This window comes from Thalassophryne amazonica, chromosome 19 (assembly GCF_902500255.1).
Source record: "Thalassophryne amazonica chromosome 19, fThaAma1.1, whole genome shotgun sequence".
Lineage (NCBI taxonomy): Eukaryota > Metazoa > Chordata > Actinopteri > Batrachoidiformes > Batrachoididae > Thalassophryne > Thalassophryne amazonica.
The window spans coordinates 32,166,672-32,188,395 of NC_047121.1; the positions used below are offsets into that span (position 1 = coordinate 32,166,672).

General features: G+C 43.8%; 1 protein-coding gene across 1 annotated transcript; it reads right to left on the reverse strand.

The window, feature by feature from the left end:
* Nucleotides 1-4,075: 4,075 nt before the first annotated feature.
* Nucleotides 4,076-21,461, reverse strand: plek2 (pleckstrin 2). Its single transcript, XM_034159318.1, has 9 exons — nucleotides 21,208-21,461; nucleotides 20,875-21,039; nucleotides 10,871-11,055; nucleotides 10,695-10,786; nucleotides 10,246-10,433; nucleotides 9,708-9,809; nucleotides 9,509-9,592; nucleotides 5,199-5,277; nucleotides 4,076-4,409 (listed from the first exon to the last, which is right to left on the reverse strand). Exons 2-9 carry the CDS (start codon nucleotides 20,995-20,997, stop codon nucleotides 4,282-4,284), a joined length of 981 nt encoding a protein of 326 aa, XP_034015209.1. The 5' UTR covers nucleotides 20,998-21,039; nucleotides 21,208-21,461; the 3' UTR covers nucleotides 4,076-4,281.
* Between the last annotated feature and the right edge of the window lie 263 nt (nucleotides 21,462-21,724).

Here is a 21,724-nt window from a genome sequence, read left to right on the forward strand (position 1 = left end):
AGACAATGACCCCAAGCACACTAGTAAATGAACAAAATCTTGGTTCCAAACCCAAAAAATTAATGCCTCGCAGATGTGAAGAAATCATGAAAAACTGTGGTTATACAACTAAATACTAGTTTAGTGATTCACAGGATTGCTAAAAAAGCAGTTTGAACATAATAGTTTTGAGTTTGTAGCGTCAACAGCAGATGCTACTATTATTGTGAACACCCCCTTTTCTACTTTTTTTTTACTAATAGCCCAATTTCATAGCCTTAAGAGTGTGCATATCATGAATGCTTGGTCTTGTTGGATTTGTGAGAATCTACTGGTACCTTGTTTCCCATGTAACAATAAGAAATATACTCAAAACCTGGATTCATCTTTTTAGTCACATAGCACTACTATTATTCTGAACACTACTGTATTTAACTTGGACAGAAATTTTGTAAAAGTAATGACAAGCTCTCACTCTCAAGGAAAAGAATGATTGAAGTTGTGATTTTACACTCAACAAAAATATAAACGCAACACTTTTGGTTTTGCTCCCATTTTGTATGAGATGAACTCAAAGATCTAAAACTTTTTCCACATACACAATATCACCATTTCCCTCAAATATTGTTCACAAACCAGTCTAAATCTGTGATAGTGAGCACTTCTCCTTTGCTGAGATAATCCATCCCACCTCACAGGTGTGCCATATCAAGATGCTGATTAGACACCATGATTAGTGCACAGGTGTGCCTTAGACTGCCCACAATAAAAGGCCACTCTGAAAGGTGCAGTTTTATCACACAGCACAATGCCACAGATGTCGCAAGATTTGAGGGAGCGTGCAATTGGCATGCTGACAGCAGGAATGTCAACCAGACCTGTTGCTCGTGTATTGAATGTTCATTTCTCTACCATAAGCCGTCTCCAAAGGCGTTTCAGAGAATTTGGCAGTACATCCAACCAGCCTCACAACTGCAGACCACGTGTAACCACACCAGCCCAGGACCTCCACATCCAGCATGTTCACCTCCAAGATCGTCTGAGACCAGCCACTCGGACAGCTGCTGAAACAATCGGTTTGCATAACCAAAGAATTTCTGCACAAACTGTCAGAAACCGTCTCAGGGAAGCTCATCTGCATGCTCGTCGTCCTCATCGGGGTTTCGACCTGACTCCAGTTCATCGTCGTAACCGACTTGAGTGGGCAAATGCTCACATTCGCTGGCGTTTGGCACGTTGGAGAGGTGTTCTCTTCACGGATGAATCCCGGTTCACACTGTCCAGGGCAGATGGCAGACAGCGTGTGTGGCGTCGTGTGGGTGAGCGATTTTCTGATGTCAATGTTGTGGATCGAGTGGCCCATGGTGGCGGTGGGGTTATGGTATGGGCAGTGTTGGGGAAAGGGTAGTGACACGGACCCACAACAGGGGGCGCAAATGAACGGTCAATAGATGAGCCAAAAGGTAACAATTTAATGTTGTGAATGTGCACAACGAATATACAGACAATCTCAGAATCTGATAGCAGTCAATACACAAAGGTGACGTGTGGGCAGGCTCGAGGATAGAAGACGTCCGTCCTGAGAAGAGCCGGAACCACACGATTTCCGCCGCCACCGAACCTGGTGAATACTGGAGCCGCCAAGTCCCGAATTCCCAGGTGATCACCGTCCCCGACTATCGGATCTGGTACTGCTGGCGAGGAGCACAAACAGTGAGATGTGGGTGTGTGCACACCCAGTACCCAAAACAGTCAGAAGGTGGAAAGTCACCTCCACCTCTAATCACACACTCGTGCAGCGTGTGATTCTGGCATACACAGTAAATTTTGCTGAGTAAAATATACTCTGCTGGGATAACATTTGGTCCCAGTCTAAACAGAGTAAAATACACTCTATTATAGAGTGGAATCAGCTGTACCGCCTTGTCAAATCAAGTGTTTCTACTCCAATAACAGTTGATTTTACACTGTGATAGAGTATATTTAACAGTATTTGGACTGAGACCAAATGTTATCCCAGCAGAGTAAATTTTACTCTGCAAAATTTGTTGTGTATGCTCCAAAAACTAGTCAAGCTGAACGTGGTATTTTGGAGCTTATGTAAAAGGTTGTAAAATTCCAGCTGAGGATAAAATATTGACTTTTATAGAATTCCCATGAAAAGCTACAGTGTGTAGAATTTAGCATCATCGAGTGGTGAGGTTCCAGCCTGCACTATGTTTTTGCCGAGTTTGTTGTTCTTTTTTTCACTTTTTCATTTCTTTGCTGATCATGATTTATTCTCACTTGCCTTCTCGTGTGAAAAGTGTTATGTATGATCGTCCATTTCACGAAAATGAGGGTTCCCAAACTTGTTAGCTTGCACTAGCAACCAGCAAACAGCATATAGGGGAGCAACCGCCAATTCTTTTCTTTTCATCTTTCAGCTGTTCTCCAAAAAGTGTAAGGCAGAGTAAGTATGTCCCTTTTGGGCTACTGTATCAACAAGGAGGTGCAAGATGGTGGCCTCCATGAGGGGACCCACTCCCATGTAGATAGGAAGGCCTCTCATTCTAAGCTCATGAAAACACATCAATTTGTTGTTTATTGTTATTTGCATTAATTATTAAGATCCTATTGTCTTACTTACAATTGTACATGTTCAACAAAGCCCATCTATCAATCAATCAATTATAGACAATATTTATGTTTATGAGCTTTTGACAAGAGTGGAAGTTAGTTTTGAGTTAGCTGAAGTTAGTGTGCACACTGATGTAAACAAAATGTCTTGTAAATCACTCTAGAGGTGTTATTATTAAAAACAAAAACAGCGTTTTTCATTTTTGAAGTGTTTATTTATCACTAGCTTTTACACAATATATGACAAAGAGGCTATATTTACACACAAACAAAAGAGACTTTGTAGCTAGCTACTAGCCTGTGACATCACCACGCTAACATCAGCTATCACTTCAGAGGTGTTATTAGGTTCCAAAAACAGCATTTTCAGTTTTCGAAGTGTTTATTTCTTGCTAGCTTTTACAGAATATATGAGAAATGTGCTATATAAACACATAAATGAAGCATTTTTAGAGAGGCCTGCCAGTGATGTCACGGTGCCTTTCTACTCTGACTGTCTGTCACCTCCACCACTCAAAACAAAAGACAGAACAGACTGAAACAGAATGTGACAATTTAACGTCTTAAAACACCTCTTAAAATAGGTCAAGGCTAGCCATCTTTGAACTTGTCCAAGGTCTGCATTCCAAGAATGTTCCCTGTGAATTTGAAGACTCTGGCAGCAATAGGACTGGACTTATGCTGAGCACAGACAAACGAACAGATGCAAAGTCTTTGCAATACCTGATGGCCATATTTGATAGCTTCGGGTAATGAACAAACAGTAATGAACGCTACATTCCATTTCTCCTAATAAACACTTGTAAATCCTACACACTGTAGCTCTACGTTAAACATAATATGACTTCCCTTCTTAACAAAATACAAATACTAAGCCTGTAATTTCAAATGTTGACTTGTATTGTGTGTGAATCTCCCTAAATCTAGCCACTGGTGACTACAGATTTATACGATATGTCAGGTGGAAGCATTTGTAGTCTCAAAGCTTCGATTTGTACAAAATGACCATAAACTGGCTTTTTGTGAGGTGCAGTTAGTGGGACACTACACATGTAAACAGAACAGAACAAATAGCTTATGACCTTTATTTATTAACTAAGTATAGTTGCTGTAATAAATATTTTATATCTTGCTAGTTTGTGGCTTTATACATTTACCAAAGGTGGTTCAGTCTTTTTTATAAGAAAGTTATATTTTGCAAATCAACAAACATGCAATCACATTTTCATTTCAAGTTGCCACATGGTGCACTTTTCAGCAAGATAATAGAAGTACTCCATTAATACTGAGGCGATGCTTTCTTTTCAAAAATAAAATGATCAGGTCTTGAAAAACAGTAGGCTGTTTACGTGTCTGTTGCTTTAAATGGAAAAGAGCTGCTGCTGGCCACGCCCTGTTTCAGAAGGGAGGTGGGTGCTGACTACCTTAGTGGGTGTGTCCCTCAGAGCCAACAGGAGTTTACATGACATACGACACAGCAGGGGAGCTTCTGTGTGCACAGACAGAGAACTGTGAGACTTTGGCAATATTTTACTATAAAAGGTTTATTCAAAACTATTCTGCAAAAATGGCCCCCTTTTTGGTACAGTACATTCACAGAATGAGTAAATCGCACCTTTTTCGTGGGAATTTAAACGACACATTCATCATGTTTAAAGCGAAGCATCATGCCTGATGGCTGCACTATGTGTGCTGAGTGATTGCATCTATCCAATCCATCTTCTCCTGGTGGGTCGGGGCCTGGATGAAGTAATGTGTGTCCGAATGAGTGATGATTTTAAACAGGTTTCCTTGAATGTTGCCTTTCACACCTGTGAGAGGATAATAAAATACATGATTAGGTAAAGCTGCTGTGTGCTGGAAAACACCCAAATAAAAGTCATATAACTGCAAGAATTAAAATGCAGAGTGAAAGTGTAAATTTCACTATTTAAAAGTCCTTTTGTTACAAATAATAGAAAACATTTTTCATATTGCAAGTAGAAGAGCACTATTTGGATCACACACCATCACCAAAACCAAGCCTATTCCCAATATATCCACTCCCTCAAAATATTCTATTGTAGAAACTGTGATGGAGGAAGGAGACACAATTTCCTCATTTTGGCAATGCAAGTGAATGTTGTTTATTTCTCATGTTCTTTCTACATCTTAATCACTTATTGTGGTAGTTGTATAGTAGTGACTGCCCTCTTACACAAATCACAGACCTTTTATGCAACATGTATGACAGGGAGCACCTTGTAACCCCAAGTGGTGACGGCTTGTTATTTGCATAGATGTCATACAGAGACCTTTGTATGCATAGAATACACATTGCACGCCTCAGCATTTTAACACATGCAGGACATGGGACAAATTATCTGCGCTCTGGACATCTGGGCATCTTAACAGATCAGAAAACAGAAAGATGACCACTTGGTTATGGTGAATTATGTCCAAAGGTGATGAATGCTGCTACACTATCATAAATGCCATAAACATTAACTTTTTATCAAGACAAACAACCCAAGGTTAAACACAGATGTGGGCGAGGTAAGTGGACTGTGCATGAGGTCAGATTTGTATCATCTGTACCTGAGATTAAGATGTTGACTCACCTGAGGGAACGCCGTTATCTTCCAGAGACGACACCAGACAGCTGCGGAGTGAGAAGCCGCCCACAGGGTTGACATCATCCTAAAGGTGACACAACACAGGAAGTGATGCAGACTAAGTCATATTTATGGAAGAGAATTACATGTAATTGTGCATGTGTATTATGAGTAATGAGCATTTTATTGGCCCAAAGCTGTTTGGTGCCTGATTAACTGCCAAGAAGCCTCAAAACAAAGTCAAACATAAGGTCCATTAAGACTCATTTTTATCATTAAATATTTAAGTAACACCAAATATTTATTATGACAGATTGACCTCTTATTTTTTCACAATTGCTATATTTGTTCATACACAGACTGAGAAATTTGAGAACATTTAAGACATACAAGTCAAATGTTTCCTGTGCACCTCTCAAGATTTATGAACCATCTCACTAAGAATCATTTTCCTTCTACTTTATGTCACCATGAGTTTAAAGATATTTACCTTAGATTTTTTGTAAATAGTCTGTTCCATTTTAACCATTTTCATGAAAAAATAATGAATTAGATTGAATAATAATTTGGGATTACTGGGTATTTTAAGGCCAAAATCATTACTGGGATATAGCCTGGAGTGATTTCACTGGAATCAAGGACAAAACACATTTCTGGTAATTTACAGGAAAAATGTGTAACTGGGTAAAATAGAAATCTGGGATTGCAATTATTTAAAGAATACATTTATTTTTTTTCTGCACAACCCTTATCAAAATTAAAAGGTTATCCATCCAGGTTCTAAGGGCTCTATACCCACTTTGACGGTTGCTGTGTTTGTGACAAATCTTTTGCTGAGAATTAGTTCAGGAGGGACTGAATGAGAGTAAATGGGCCAGCTGTAGAACTACACAACCCCACCGTATTCTGTAAATAGCAACAATTATCATTAGCAACCCACTCTGAAATCAGCAATACATTAGTGGCATAACAACGCCTGAATAAAATATGGCCCACTAGGTGTATTTCTTTTCTAATATATCAGTACATTACAGTGCATCTGGAAAGTATCCACAGTGCTTCCCTTTTCCCATGTTTTGTTATGTTACAGCCTTGTTCCAAAATTGATGAAATTCATTTTTTTCCTCAATATTCTACTCACAATACCCCATAATGACAATGTGAAAAACATTTTTGTCAGGACTTGTGGTGGGTGGACCCCAGAAGCAGTAGGAGACCAATGCAGACTCACAGACATGGCTGGTTGTGGAAAATAAGAGGCTTTATCTGATAACCAGGCAGTGGATTCGGTACACAGGAAATCAGACATACAGGCAGAGGTATCAGACAGGGTACATGCTGGATGGTGGTCCAAAAATGAGCAGAGTTCACACAAACGGCATCGAGGAGTATAACAGGCAAAGCAAAGGTTCTGGAAAGAGGTGAGGTTTTGTGAATCAAAGAACAGGGAAAAAGGCAAGAGAGTGTGGGAGTGAAGAACAAAGTGGTGCAAAGCAAGAGGAGAAAGCATGCCAATTGCACGTTCCCTCAAAATATGTGACATCTGTGGCATTGTGCAGTGCGATAAAACTGCACATTTCAGAGTGGCCTTTCATTGTGGCCAGCCTAAGACACACCTGTGCAATAATCATGCTGTCTAATCAGCATGTTGATACGCCACACCTGTGAGGTGGGATGGATTATCTCAGCAAAGGAGAAGCGCTCACTAACACAGATTTAGATAGATTTGTGAACAATATTTGAGAGAAATAGTTTTTTTGTGTATATAGAAAATGTTTACGATCTTTGAGTTCAGCTCATGAAAAATGGGAGCAAAAATAAAAGTGTTGCATTTATAATTTTCTTCAGTATATGTTGTAAAATGCAAAAAAAAACTGAACATTAAGCAATTTTAAGGATCATAAAAATATTGTTTGAGTTCATTTAGAGTTCTACTACAGGTGATTTATTAAAATTAGACGTTTCCTTTACAAGAGAACTTTCATACACCACATTTGTTAAAGGTGAGTAGAACAGTCAATGGCTTCATTGTTAACCATGTTTTAATATGAAGATCTGGGTGCAAGAGATACCCAAGTCACAAAGTAACACATGATTTTGCCATGCATAATTTTGCCATTTTGATAGCTTGTCAAATGACGCAACTACTTGCTCAAAAATGATGGTCTTGAGTATTTCCTGCACTACATTTTAGTGAATTCACCAATGACTGTATGACAATATAGTGAACTTTATTTTGGGAATGTTTTGGGAACAAATGATGTTCTGGCCATTCTGAATTACAGTCCTGGTGCCGGCTAATTTTCTTCAAGTATGTGGCTTGAGTACTTCTTACATCCATTCTTTAATATGACAAAGATTAAAAGAAAAAGAGAACTATCCTTTAATATGAAGATCCTCTCTCCAGCCTCAGTGGTCACTAAAACTTGAGGAGGAGCTGGATTTTGCTGTTTTTTGGCTGTTACTATGGTAATGCCTCCATTTAACTAAAGCTGATGTAGAAACATATATTGTAATACTGTTGATCCTAAAATTTAGACCGTGTGACAGGTGACATCTGAAAAATGATAGAACATCCATGAAGGCAGAGAGATGGACAGAAGGAATTAAATTGTTTAATTTTGTTGGGTTTATTTTTTGAGTCAAGTACATTCTAATTTGCTTGGGACTCCAGCAAGGGTGGTCACATCTCCTCCTCTCTTCTCTATTTCCTCTATCTCTGCTCCAACCTTCAACGTCCCTACTTCATCAGACTGTGAATTCTAAAAACTATATTTGGATTAACCATGGAATTGATCAGCTGGTCTCTGAACGCTATTGACACCATTTTTTCAACAAGGAAATTAGGGCTGGTGGACCCTGTGTGCCCAAATGGAACCTACCCTGCGGGCTATGTCCTCAACGTCTGGGAAAAGTGGTGCACTGCGTGTTTGGTACCACTCTCTGTGGAGGATGTCAAAGACTTATTTATATTTGGTTTTATAGTGGGAGGGCTGATGCTTATTGGTTTATATGCTGCCCTGACCAGGGCATGGCAGGGCAAGACAGCTGCTACCATGACCCCTCACCTGTCTGTCATGATTAACGAGTTGGGCAAGGCGGTACAGTCTCAGACTGTGTTAACCCTTGAACCCAGGCGTAAGTTGGAAAACATCTTGGAGCAAATGTATAACTTGCAAAGGAAGATATCGGAGACCAGGGACTACTCATAAACTGGATTTGGTTGGTTAGAGGAGCTGTAACTGGTGTTTCTCTGCTTAACCCTAAACATGGCAGGCTTATCAGCCTCTGAAGGTCAAACCGCCCCGCTGTTTTCCTCCAGAAGAATCTGTATGGCCTTGATCAACCATTCAGCTGCCCCTCTTATCTTTCTGCCCTCCCCTACAGTCTGATGTTGTCAAGGCAACTGCAGACATGCACACACTGACAGAAACTGATACAAACTCATCTGACTGATACGAGCTCATCTCATCTGCACACATGACGCACGCCCCCTCTCCTTACCACCCCTCTTGCTTCCGTCCTGCCACTCCCCCCGAGCTCGGGGTTGCGCAGGATACTGCTGTCTTAAAGTTTAGCGTACATAAACAATCAAATGCATATGTATGGTTGTTTTCATTCTGATGTGTGCCATTATTACGTTCAACTAGTAATAATTGTGGATTAATTGCTGTATTTTTGTCTGAGATGATTGGGTGTGAAGATAATTTTGTTGCACTTGTTGTAATGACAATAAAATCAATCAATCAATCAATCTATCTATCTATCTATCTATCTATCTATCTATCTATCTATCTATCTATCTATCTATCTATCTATCTATCTATCTATCTATCTATCTATCTATCTATCTATCTATCTATCTATCTATCTATCTATCTAATCTATCTATCTATCTATCTATCTATCTATCTATCTATCTATCTATCTATCTATCTATCTATCTATCTATCTATCTATCTATCTATCTATCTATCTATCTATCTATCTATCTATCTATCTATCTATCTATCTATCTATCTATCTATCTATCTATCTATCTATCTATCTATCTATCTATCTATCTATCTATCTATCTATCTATCTATCTATCTATCTATCTATCTATCTATCTATCTATCTATCTATCTATCTATCTATCTATCTATCTATCTATCTATCTATCTATCTATCTATCTATCTATCTATCTATCTATCTATCTATCTATCTATCTATCTATCTATCTATCTATCTATCTATCTATCTATCTATCTATCTGTTTGTACCATGTTGAGGCCAGTGCAGGGCACAAAGCTTTGATAAAGGTTGGACTCACCTTGGTGGGATCATAGTAATGTAAGAAAGCAGGCTGTGAACGCAACACAAACAGTCGCACCTTCCAGTTTTTCCTTCTGTGTCCCTGTGTTTGCAGAGGAGCCACATTTTAGTTTACCAAATATGAGTAAAAAAATCATCAGCAATCCCATGGGTGATAAGAAGTGAACGTAGTTTCCAGGATCTGGCCACTAATTTACCTGTTTAAGCAGAAACCCTCTCTTTATCACTTCTCCACTCAGCTCCACTGCAGACAGCGAAGTCTCGGCCTTCACGCTGCCTCTCTGCTTTAAGCTGTCTGGCTAAAGTGAAGCAAAAGTATTTAGTCAGTCAAGTGGTGCATAAGACTGATGGTGATAAAAATATTAGCTAACAAGAGCAATCAGAGACTTCTGACATCTGCCAGTAAGGATTGGAATCACCTCCAAAATGCAGTGGAGTCTTCCATGCCCTAATATCTATCTGTGGTGCAAATTTGGTGAGAATCCATAAAGTAGTTTTGATGTAATCCTTCAAAGCCTATATAAAGTAAAATCTTGATTCAGAATCCTGATCCGGATCACCTCCAAATTTTATGGAGTCTTTCATTGCCTAATATCTATCAGTGGTGAACATTTCATTAAAATCTGTGCAGTAGCGTCGACGTAATCCTGCTAACAGACAAATAAATAAATAAATAAACCCCAATGATTTTATTACGTCCTTGGCGGACATAATAACAATTTGGCAGATACTCACAAAGCTATACAATGCAGTAGAGTCATCCATAAACTGCTCGCTGAGGCCAGCGGTGCGAAGAGCCTCCATACTCCTCAGGCCGACAGTCCGTAGAAAACCCTCTTCCAGCAGGGCAGAAGCCAGAGTTACTGCTTCCACACGGGTCAGTGCCAGCTGCATGAACACCAGCCAGTCCACCAATGCCGAGCCTGCATGATGCCATACATTTGTTACAATATTCATGCAGACATGCATATTGATATAGACTGCAATATATACTATCTACTGATGTACATTGGAAGGTGCATTGAAAGATGGAACATGCATGTGCAAGCTAACAATGAAAATATGTGCATTATTGTGAAATAGATTTTTTTTTTACATAGAAATACATGCAGAGGAATGCAGATATAATCATAAAAAACTACAGCATATATATGCATGCATGCACAGATACATTAAAGGTTCACCTGAGAAGCAGTTGCTGTAAGTGCTGCCTTGTTCCACGTGGTTGGTCAGTTTGATACCACTGTGGACGTCGTACATGGAGTCCAAGACTTTGCTTTTTGAAGAGAGCAGAAGACAGAGTGCAGGGTGAACTTGCAAGGGAAAGCTATGAGACGAATTAGATTTTTGCAGGTTTTACCTCAGATTGATGTTGTGTAACTGTGATCCAGCAGGATCTTCCTGGCTGGAGGACTTCACACCATCAGCAATCTGCAGTTTTTCCACAGCGGCTGTGATATCTGCTGCCCACTCGTCCCGCTCTTCTCTGGAACAGGCCTCCAAGAAATGCTGCACAGAATTCTTTGTCTGAATCCTGAACACCAGCTGGAGGGGGAAGAATCAATGATTTCGCAAAATGTCCTCACAGGTTGGTGGACAATAAAAATCAAGTTCTGACAAAACTGTAACCCAAGGCAACAAATTGTCTGGTGAAGTGTGGCAGCTGTGAAAGGATCAGAGAGTCTGCAGGTGAAGGTGTGGCACCAACAAACACAAGGGAACAGTGTTGTGCATACCGTAAATGTTTAAAACAGCCGTTTTCTACAAACGTGCATGTCTAATCCTTCTTAAAGCATATTGTAGTATACTATTTCTACCTGATTCAAGCCAAATTTTGAAGGCATGCAGTGTTATTTCAGTAAATGTTTTTTGGTGGATATGTAAATTGCCTCTTCGACAAATGTATGCAAGTGTATTTTTCTGTATTCAGAACATAATATAGAATAAATGTGATATTTGTAAGCACAGTAAATTTTGCAGAGTAAATTATACTCTGCCAGGATTTCATTTGGTCCCAGTCCAAATAGAGTTAAATATACTCTATCACAGTGCTAAATCAATTCTAGGGTAAAATCAACTCTATCATGCAGTGAATGACTCTTATTGGAGTTGAAAACGTGATTTGACAAGACTGTAGAGGTGATTTCACACTGTATTTAACTCATTCACACCCACTCACATACCTACGGACAATTTAACCCCTTAACGCCTGAATTTCTATAGCTGTATATAAAAAAATGTTTTGTGTGTTTTTGCCTTTTAGTAGATGGTCAATAATGTTGAGATTATTAATTTCACTTTTGCACAAAAAATAAATTGTAATTTTGGTATTTTGGTAATAATTTATGTTATAATGTTATAATAATAATACTGGTATGTTGCAAATTTGCGACAACAGGCATACTGGTCAGTTTGGTATGTTGCATATTTGAGTCAAATATTGTAGCATATATGCGACAATAGGCGTTAAGGGGTTAAAGTTTCCAATCCACCTAACCCGCGTGTCTTTGGATGTGGGAGGAAACCGGAGCACACGGAGGAAACCCACACAAACACGGGGAGAACATGCAAACCCCACACAGAAAGGCCACAGGTGGGAATCGAAACCACGACCTTCTCGCTGTGAGGCAACAGTGCAAACCACTAATCCACTGTGCTGCCCGCAAACTTAAGTTCAAACAACTTAATTCATTCAGGTTTTACCAATTGCTTTTTTAAAGTTGGTTCAACTATTCTCTTTTTTCAGTCTATGCTTCTTTAAATTTAATGGATGTTTGTGTGTATTTAAACTGTTGGCTGCATAGTATTTGCCCTTCAGAGACATAATAAAGCATTGAAGTTAAATTCAAGGCCAAATCATGTCATCTCAAAGTGCTATAAACTTTACATACCTGCACCAAATATCTGACTCATTTACATGTGACATGGTTCAAGTACTGAGTTACATTTTACTGACATAGAAGCCAAAAAAAACCCTTTCTTATAACACAATAAAAATACTGTTTCTAGCTGAACAAAATACTTATCAATATATAATCGAAAGAATTAATACAAAATCTTTATCCTAAAAAAAAAAAGTTATGTAAACTTAACCGAAGATATATCTAACCTTGGCAGTAACTACGTTTTACAGACCTATGAGACAGCGGTCTCACCATAGGTTGCTTAAACTAAATTCATCAAAACATATTATTTTCTTGAAATTCTACAATATTCTTAACATTTTAGTCCTGTCTCAGCTCAGACAGTGCCATATGGTAGAGGTGCAATGTATTTTCATTGCGAGAAGCCCTGCTTGCATCAACTCTATTCTCAGCTAGGAGCAAGGGTGCGATTTAGAACTAGAAATTGGAGGGGACAAACTGCGAGGCCCACAGGGCCGAAGCCCACTTTAGACCCCCAGAAGCCAACAGTTTCTAGATGAGCTCAGATGCATTCTGAGCATTCAGAACAGTAATTTTAATGTTTTGAGAAGACCATAAAGTGGACACCATTTGACTTATACAATTTGAAACTGTGGATATAAGTACTTTATTCTGAGATTAGCCAGCATTGATTTTATTAACATCCTGGTGTAAATAAGGTATCACCACATGTGTAGAACTCAAAAAGAATGATAGGTTGAGTTTTCATTAAAAAAAAAAAAAACAACTGCAATGTGGTAAAATGTATTCATAAATATGAAAGAACAGGCTCTTAATAATTATTAACTATCGCATACTGTATTTTTTTTCTCAAGATTTGTTTTTGCATAAGTTTGAAAAAACAACAGATCATAAGTGTTGTGTGGGCCGCTGAAGAGGAGGTACTGCTGGCCCACCACCACCAAAGGGAGCCCTGCCTGAAGTGCGGGCTCCAGGCACCAGAGGGCGCCGCCGCCCCACAGGAGCAGCCTCGGTAACAGCTGTCACCCATCACCTGAGACAGCTGACGGCAATCATCAGTGGGGTATATCAGCAGGACGGCATCTCCACCTCATCGCCGAGATATCGTTTCTACCGGAGAGGTAACATATCGAAGCAAACAGAGTACATATTGTTTGACTGAGCTAGTTTATTGGATTACTGTTCCAACGAGAGGTGGAGGTACCTTTCCTGCCGTTTGGAGTTCTGGGTGCAAACGCGCCCCCATCTAACTGTTCTTTGTTCCTCGCCAGCAGTACCAGGTCCGACACGCGGAGGCAGTGGCCACCTGGGAGTTCGGGACTTGGCGGCTCCAGTATTCCCGGGGACCTGTGGCGGAGGAAGCCGTGTGGTTCCGGTCTTACCTTGGAGAGGCGTCTCCTATCTTCGAGCCTGCCCACACGACACTTTTGTGAATTGACTGTTGTCCATTTCTGTAATTGGTTGTATTCGTTGTGCACATTCACAACAGTAAAGCGTTGTTATTTTGGCTTACTCCATTGTCCGTTCATTTGCGCCCCCTGTTGTGGGTCCGTGTTCCTACACTTTCCCAACAGGATATCTCGGCCAATCGTCATGGATCCCGAGGGGCGTCAACCGGCTGTTGAACGGCCAATGGAAGAACAAGGCGCACAGGCGTCCGCAGGAGGGGTAATCGGTGAGTTGCAGCGGATCCTCACCGCTTTCACGACTCGGTTGGACTTGATGGCCGAGCAGAACGGCCTCCTGAACCGCAGGGTGGAGGCTCTCGCCGCGCAGGTGGAAGCGCGCCCTCCGGGCGCCGCTGCGGCTCTCCCTCCCGTAGACCCTGTGCGTGACAGCGACGTTCCGCTGGTTGTCCAACGACCCCTCCCACCTTCCCCTGAAGCATACATAAGCCCCCCAGAGCCGTACGGAGGCTGTGTGGAGACGTGCGCGGATTTCCTTATGCAGTGTTCGCTCGTCTTCGCACAGCGTCCCGTCATGTACGCGACCGACGCTAGCAAAGTAGCTTATGTGATAAATCTGCTTCGTGGTGAGGCACGCGCTTGGGCTACAGCGCTCTGGGAGCAAAGTTCACAGCTCCTTCTGACATATGATGGGTTTGTGAGGGAGCTCAGAACGGTGTTCGATCACCCTAATAGAGGAGAGACCGCTTCAGCCGTGCTGCTGTCAATGAGACAGGGGCGCCGGAGCGCAGCTGCCTATGCAGTCGACTTCCGCATCGCGGCTGCAAGGTCCGGCTGGAATAGCACTGCCCTCCGCGCCGCCTTCGTAAATGGACTGTCGTTGGTCCTCAAGGAGCACCTGGTGGCTAAGGACGAACCGCGGGATTTAGATGGGCTTATCGATCTTGTCATACGATTAGACAATCGGTTAAATGAGCGCCGTCGGGAACGAGACGAAGGGCGTGGCCAGGCACGTGTCGTCCTTCTCCCTTCCGGTTCCGACCGCGTTCCGCCCTCCCCACGCTCCACGGCCCCTGCGCTCCGTGCGATCACAGCTCCCCCTGCTGACGAAGCTATGGACAAGAGTAGGGCAACATTTAGGGCACCGGTCACACAAAGGAGGCTGGCCCGCGGAGCGTGTTTTGTTTGTGGCTCGATTGAGCATCAGGTAAGAGACTGCCCCGAGCGGTTAAACACCAACGCCCGCCCCTAGACACTGGGCTAGGGGGGGGCCGAGACGTTCACGTGGGACACACCCACATCGCCACACGACTCCCAGTTACAATCCTTTATGAGGATTTAACCCTGAAGGCCCCAGCACTGGTGGACACAGGCTCAGAAGGGAATTTGCTTGACAGCAAATGGGCCAGGGAGATAGGGTTCCCTCTGGTGGCGCTTACCTCGCCTGTGCAGGTACGGGCGCTAGATGGCTCCCTACTCCCTCCAATCACTCACAAGACACCACCAGTAACTCTGGTGGTGTCGGGGAATCACCGGGAGGAGATCGAGTTTTTTGTGACTCCGGCCACCTCCCGTGTGATTTTAGGTTTTCCCTGGATGTTGAAACACAATCCCCGGATCGATTGGCCGTCCGGGGTAGTGGTTCAGTGGAGCGAGACCTGCCATCGGGTATGTTTAGGTTCCTCGGTTCCTCCCGGTTCCCAGGCCAGGGAGGAGGTCAGAGCCCCGCCCAATCTAGGGACGGTGCCGGTGCAGTACCATGACCTTGCGGAGGTGTTCAGCAAGGATCTGGCACTCAACCTTCCCCCGCACCGCCCGTATGATTGTGCCATTGATTTGGTTCCAGGCGTTGAGTTCCCGTCCAGCAGGCTGTACAACCTCTCACGACCTGAACGCGAATCAATGGAGACCTACATCCGGGACTCTCTGGCTGCCGGGTTGATCCGGAATTCCACCTCCCCGATGGGTGCGGGTTTCTTTTTTGTGGGGAAAAAGGATGGCGGATTACGTCCATGCATCGATTACAGGGGGCTGAACGAAATCACGGTTCGTAACCGATACCCCTTACCCTTGTTGGATTCGGTGTTCACGCCCCTGCATGGAGCCAGATATTCACCAAGCTTGATCTTAGGAATGCGTATCACCTGGTTCGGATCCGGAAGGGAGACGAGTGGAAGACGGCATTTAACACCCCGTTAGGTCATTTTGAGTACCTGGTCATGCCGTTCGGTCTTACAAATGCTCCCGCAACGTTCCAAGCATTGGTTAATGATGTCTTGCGGGACTTCCTGCACCGATTCGTCTTCGTATATTTAGACGACATACTCATCTTTTCTCCGGATCCTGAGACCCATGTCCGACATGTACGTCAGGTCCTGCAGCGGTTATTGGAGAAACCGGCTGTTTGTTAAGGGCGAGAAGTGTGAGTTTCACCGCACCTCTTTGTCCTTCCTGGGGTTCATCATCTCCCCCAACTCCATCGCTCCTGATCCGGCCAAGGTTGCAGCGGTGAGAGACTGGCCCCAACCCACAAGCCGTAGGAAGCTGCAACAGTTCCTCGGCTTTGCGAATTTCTACAGGAGGTTCATTAAGGGCTACAGTCAGGTTGTTAGCCCCCTGACAGCCCTGACCTCACCAAAAGTCCCCTTCACCTGGTCGGATCGTTGCGAGGCCGCGTTCAAGGAGTTGAAATGGCGCTTCTCGTCTGCTCCCGTTCTGGTGCAGCCCGATCCTAGTCGCCAGTTAGTGGTTGAAGTGGACGCCTCGGACTCAGGGATAGGAGCTGTGCTGTCCCAGAGTGGGAAGACCGATAAGGTCCTTCATCCGTGTGCCTATTTTTCCCGCAGGTTGACCCCGGCTGAACGGAACTATGATGTCGGCAACCGAGAACTCCTTGCGGTGAAAGAGGCTCTTGAAGAGTGGAGACACCTGTTGGAGGGAACGTCCGTGCCATTCACGATTTTCACTGACCACCGGAACCTGGAATATATCAGGACCGCCAAGCGGCTGAATCCCAGGCAAGCCCGCTGGTCACTGTTCTTCGGCCGTTTTGACTTCCGCATCACCTACCGGCCGGGACCAAGAACCAGAAATCGGATGCCTTGTCCCGGGTACACGAAGACGAGGTCAAAGCGGAGTTGTCGGACTCCACCGGAAGCCATCATCCCGGAGTCCACTATCGTGGGCCACCCTCACCTGGGACGTAGAGAGAACCGTCCGGGAGGGCCTGGCACGAAGCCTGGACCCCGGACTGGACCAAAGAACAGACTTTATGTCCCACCAGAGGCAAGGGCTGCAGTCCTGGACTTCTGTCACGGCTCTAAGCTCTCCTGTCATCCAGGGGTGCGAAGACCGTGGCAGTTGTCCGGCAGCGCTTCTGTGGGCGTCCCTGGAGGCCGACGTCCGGGACTATATCCAGGGCCTGTACCACCTGCGCCAGGGGCAAGGCCGACCATCGCAAGGCTCCGGGACTGCTACAGCCGCTGCCCGTGCCTCATCGCCCCTGGTCCCACCATCGGCCTGGTTTTGTCACGGGCCTCCCGCCGTCCCAGGGAAACACCGTGATCCTAACGATAGTGGACCAATCTCCAAGGCGGCCACTTCGTGGCCCTCCCGAAGCTCCCAACGGCCAGGAGACAGCGGACCTCCTGGTCCACCATGTCGTCCGCCTGCATGGGATACCATCAGACATCGTCTCCGATCGCGGTCCCCAGTTCTCCTCGCATGTCCTGGAGGAGCTTTTGCCGGGAACTGGGGGCCACGGTCAGTCTCTCGTCCGGGTATCACCCCCAGACCAACGGGCAAGCAGAGCGGGCCAATCAAGAGATGGAGCAAACACTGCGTTGTGTGACAGCCGCGCACACCGGCGCCTGGAGTACTCATCTGGCCTGGATCGAGTACGCCCACAACAGTCAAGGTCATCAGCCAACGGCCTCTCCCCCTTTGAGGTGTGTTTGGGGTATCAGCCCCGTTGTTCCCGGTGGTGAGGGAGAGGTCGGTGTGCCCTCGGCTCAGCCCACCTGCGGAAGTGCCGTCCGGTGTGGCGTGCCGCCCGTTCTGCTTTGTTGAAGGCCCGGATGAGGGCGAAGACCCATGCAGACCGGCGGCGGACCCCGGCCCCTGCGTATCGCCCCGGTCAGGAAGGTGGTTGTCCACAAAGGACATCCCGCTACAAGTTGCCTCCCCAAAACTACAGGACAGGTACATAGGACCGTTTAAAATCCTCAAGGTCATCAATCCCGCCGCAGTGAGGCTTCAGCTTCCAGCCTCACTGCGGATCCATCCAGTAATTTCATGTGTCGAAGCTCAAGCCCCATCACCACCTCGCCCCTCTGTACACCCGGTCCGGCACCACTTCCTGCACGGATCATCGATGGCGAGCCGGCTTGGACAGTGCGCGGTTGTTGGACGTCCGACGGATGGGCCGGGGCTTTCAATATCTGGTGGACTGGGAGGGGTATGGTCCCAAAGAACGCTCCTGGGTGAAGAAGAGCTTCATCCTGGACCCGGCCCTCCTGGCCGACTTTCTACCGTCGCCACCCGGACAAGCCCGGTCGGGCGCCAGGAGGCGCCCGTTGAGGGGGGGGTCCTGTTGTGTGGGCCGCTGAAGAGGAGGTACTGCTGGCCCCCCACCACCAGAGGGAGCCCTGCCTGAAGTGCGGGCTCCAGGCACCAGAGGGCGCCGCCGCCCCACAGGAGCAGCCTCGGTAACAGCTGTCACCCATCACCTGAGACAGCTGACGGCAATCATCAGTGGGGTATATCAGCAGGACGGCATCTCCACCTCATCGCCGAGATATCGTTTCTACCGGAGAGGTAACATATCGAAGCAAACAGAGTACATATTGTTTGACTGAGCTAGTTTATTGGATTACTGTTCCAACGAGAGGTGGAGGTACCTTTCCTGCCGTTCGGAGTTCTGGGTGCAAACGCGCCCCCATCTAACTGTTCTTTGTTCCTCGCAGCAGTACCAGGTCCGACACGCGGAGGCAGTGGCCACCTGGGAGTTCGGGACTTGGCGGCTCCAGTATTCCCGGGGACCTGTGGCGGAGGAAGCCGTGTGGTTCCGGTCTTACCTTGAGAGGCGTCTCCTATCTTCGAGCCTGCCCACACGACCTTTTGTGAATTGACTGTTGTCCATTTCTGTAATTGGTTGTAATTCGTGTGCACATTCACAACAGTAAAGCGTTTTTATTTTGGCTTACTCCATTGTCCGTTCATTTGCGCCCCCTGTTGGGTCCGTGTTACTACACTTTCCCAACAATAGTTTAGGATAAATTACTTATCATGAATTAAATTTTGAAGTGGCACTAATGACAACACTCATACTGAACATAAATTTCGCTTGCATGACCTGATTTTGGAGATCAAGCAATAATTTCAGGTGGGCTTTCTGAGGTCCCAGATAGCTTTTCTGATTTCCTTTTCTAACTTTCAGAATTTAGTAAATTAGCATATGGTCCACTGACACTTATGTTGTAGATCTAGTCCCGAGAGGCAACTATTTTTGGTTTCAAATCTGGGCAAATGCAGTCCCAGAAAATTCCAAATGTGACAGACAAGAAACAGGTTGTAAACAAGCCAATGCTGCTAAAAAATACAAACTTGCGAGAACAAAGATACTATTCTGACATGGTTTTGCACATAAGACTGACATGATTTGCACATAAGACTGGCATAGCATGTTTCAAGTACACACATATATGTCAGAAGGTGGGAGGGACATACCATATTCTGTCCCCCCTGGTGAAAAGGTGTGGGGGGGGCATGTCTCCCCTATCCCCCACCAATTGTGCCCATGGCTAGGAGATCAACATTTGAAGACCTAATCCTGCTGAAGGTTCCATTTCCATACCACTGCACAATGACAGTATCATTGGTTGACCTGAGCAGTGTGCTTTTCTGTAGTGAGCAGGAACATCATTCCTGGTGATAGATATATCTGTTTCAGAAATAGATCTAAACTCTCATGACATACACCATGTTTCAAAAATACCTCTACAGCAACCATGGTGAAGGTCTTTGTAAAAAAAAAAAAAAAAAAAAATCGCAAAAAATACAGGAGATGGCAGAAATCTAAATACAATCTCATTAATTGACATATATTTGGCAATAGAAAGATATGTTTTTCATTGAGCTAGGATGAAAATTTTTTGAGATTATTATTTTTTTTACACAGGGCCGTATTTTTTTTTTCACGCATTCAACTTCTGATATGGCTGTCTGTCTACTTTGTGACATAAGCACGCTGTATTTACCAGTAGATAAAACTGATTATTTTGTGTATTAACATATTATGTTCACAATGTTTGTGTGAAATATCAAAATTTTACCATGAATAATTTGGAGCAGACAAGTATTAGAAGTTCCACTTTTGACTCCAATGTCTAAATTTTGTTGTGATTTTCAACTTTGCTTGTTTGTCATTTGGCAATGATTTTCTTAGACAAATTGTAATGGAATACCTAAAAACTGGAGTTTTGACATTTCAAATATGGTTTGTGAGTTCCATGCAAACTTTTGGGTGCCTATATAAATAGAAAATATATAACAGGACAAAATAGGTGGCACTTTCTGAAATTTTCAACCCAAACAAACAGCAATTTCATGCGATTTTCACCATATATCAGTACTTTTTTTAATAACAACATATTTTCATGACTACAGAAAGGTTACAGATCGAAAGCCAACTATTTTCTGCTAATAATGCCACAAAAATGAAGCAGATATCTAAAAAATTGGTTTCCTGAGATTTTTTGCACGCCCATGTCAGTAAAATGTAACTCAATGCTTGAAGCTTGTCATGTATACATCATGAAAATCTTTCAATCTTTCAGATTTGTGGAAATATTCTGAACTGTCCAGCTGCAAATTGGGCTTTACAATCATTTCAACAAGTAAAATCAAACTTCACTTTTGTCAAAAATGCACTAAGCATTTCTGAAATAATCAAATGAAGAAACTTTTCAATTGGAACATTTAGTTAGTTAGTTGGGGAGGTAGTTATTTCTTGTTTTCATTTTCTGTGACCTTCAGTGTTGTAAAAAGTCATCACTGTGTCTGAAATCACTCACCGGCCGATTTTCATATTCCAAGAAAGGACATGTGAGCACACAGTCTTTCAGCAGGATTTTGCCCCTCTGGCACGAGTCTCTTTTACTGCCTTCATATTTGTAATATAACAACTTGTCAGGCATCAACACGAACCAGCGAGCTTTCCAGTTGTGTACGAGATGACCCTGTGCAAACGGGCATGTTCACACTGTTATTCTGTGTAAAGAAGCTGTTACAGTCTCAGAACAAACTTTATGCATTTTTCAGTAGATCTCAGATGTTTAGATATTAGATCCCTCACCCCATGCAACAAATCATCAAGTTCATCCAAAGTAGATTCCCAAAGCTCTCACCCTTTTCACCAGGAATCCTGCTCTTAGAACGGTGTTTTTCTTGTCTGTGTCCCATACTTGCTGAGTATCAGCTTTGGGTTTTTCTTTTTCTTTGCCTGTGGTGTGTCTGCACACTTTTAAATGTGCAGCACTTTGTGCGTCACACTGTTCACACCCACACGGCACACACCTTGTCAGCCAGTGGCCACATCAGTGTGTAATTTCTGCTTCTTGCTCCATGAGGGCGCACAGACTCTTCCACAGAGTTTAATATGAGTGAGTCACTGTCCTGCTTTTGAGACTCATCAGTCCTGGAAAAAAAGAGAAAAAGATTATGAATTTCTGATGATGTGTTGACGGTTACGTCAAGTGAGGTGTAGGTGTGTCTGCAGCATGAAGGAGAGAGAAATTGGGAAAGAAATTATTAAAAAAAAAAAAAAAAAAAAATCTCTCAGCAGTAACTCAGTTTTTCATTAATTTCAGCATGTGAAGAATTCACATCCGGGAGATGAATGTGGAGGAAAGTAGAATGTTATCC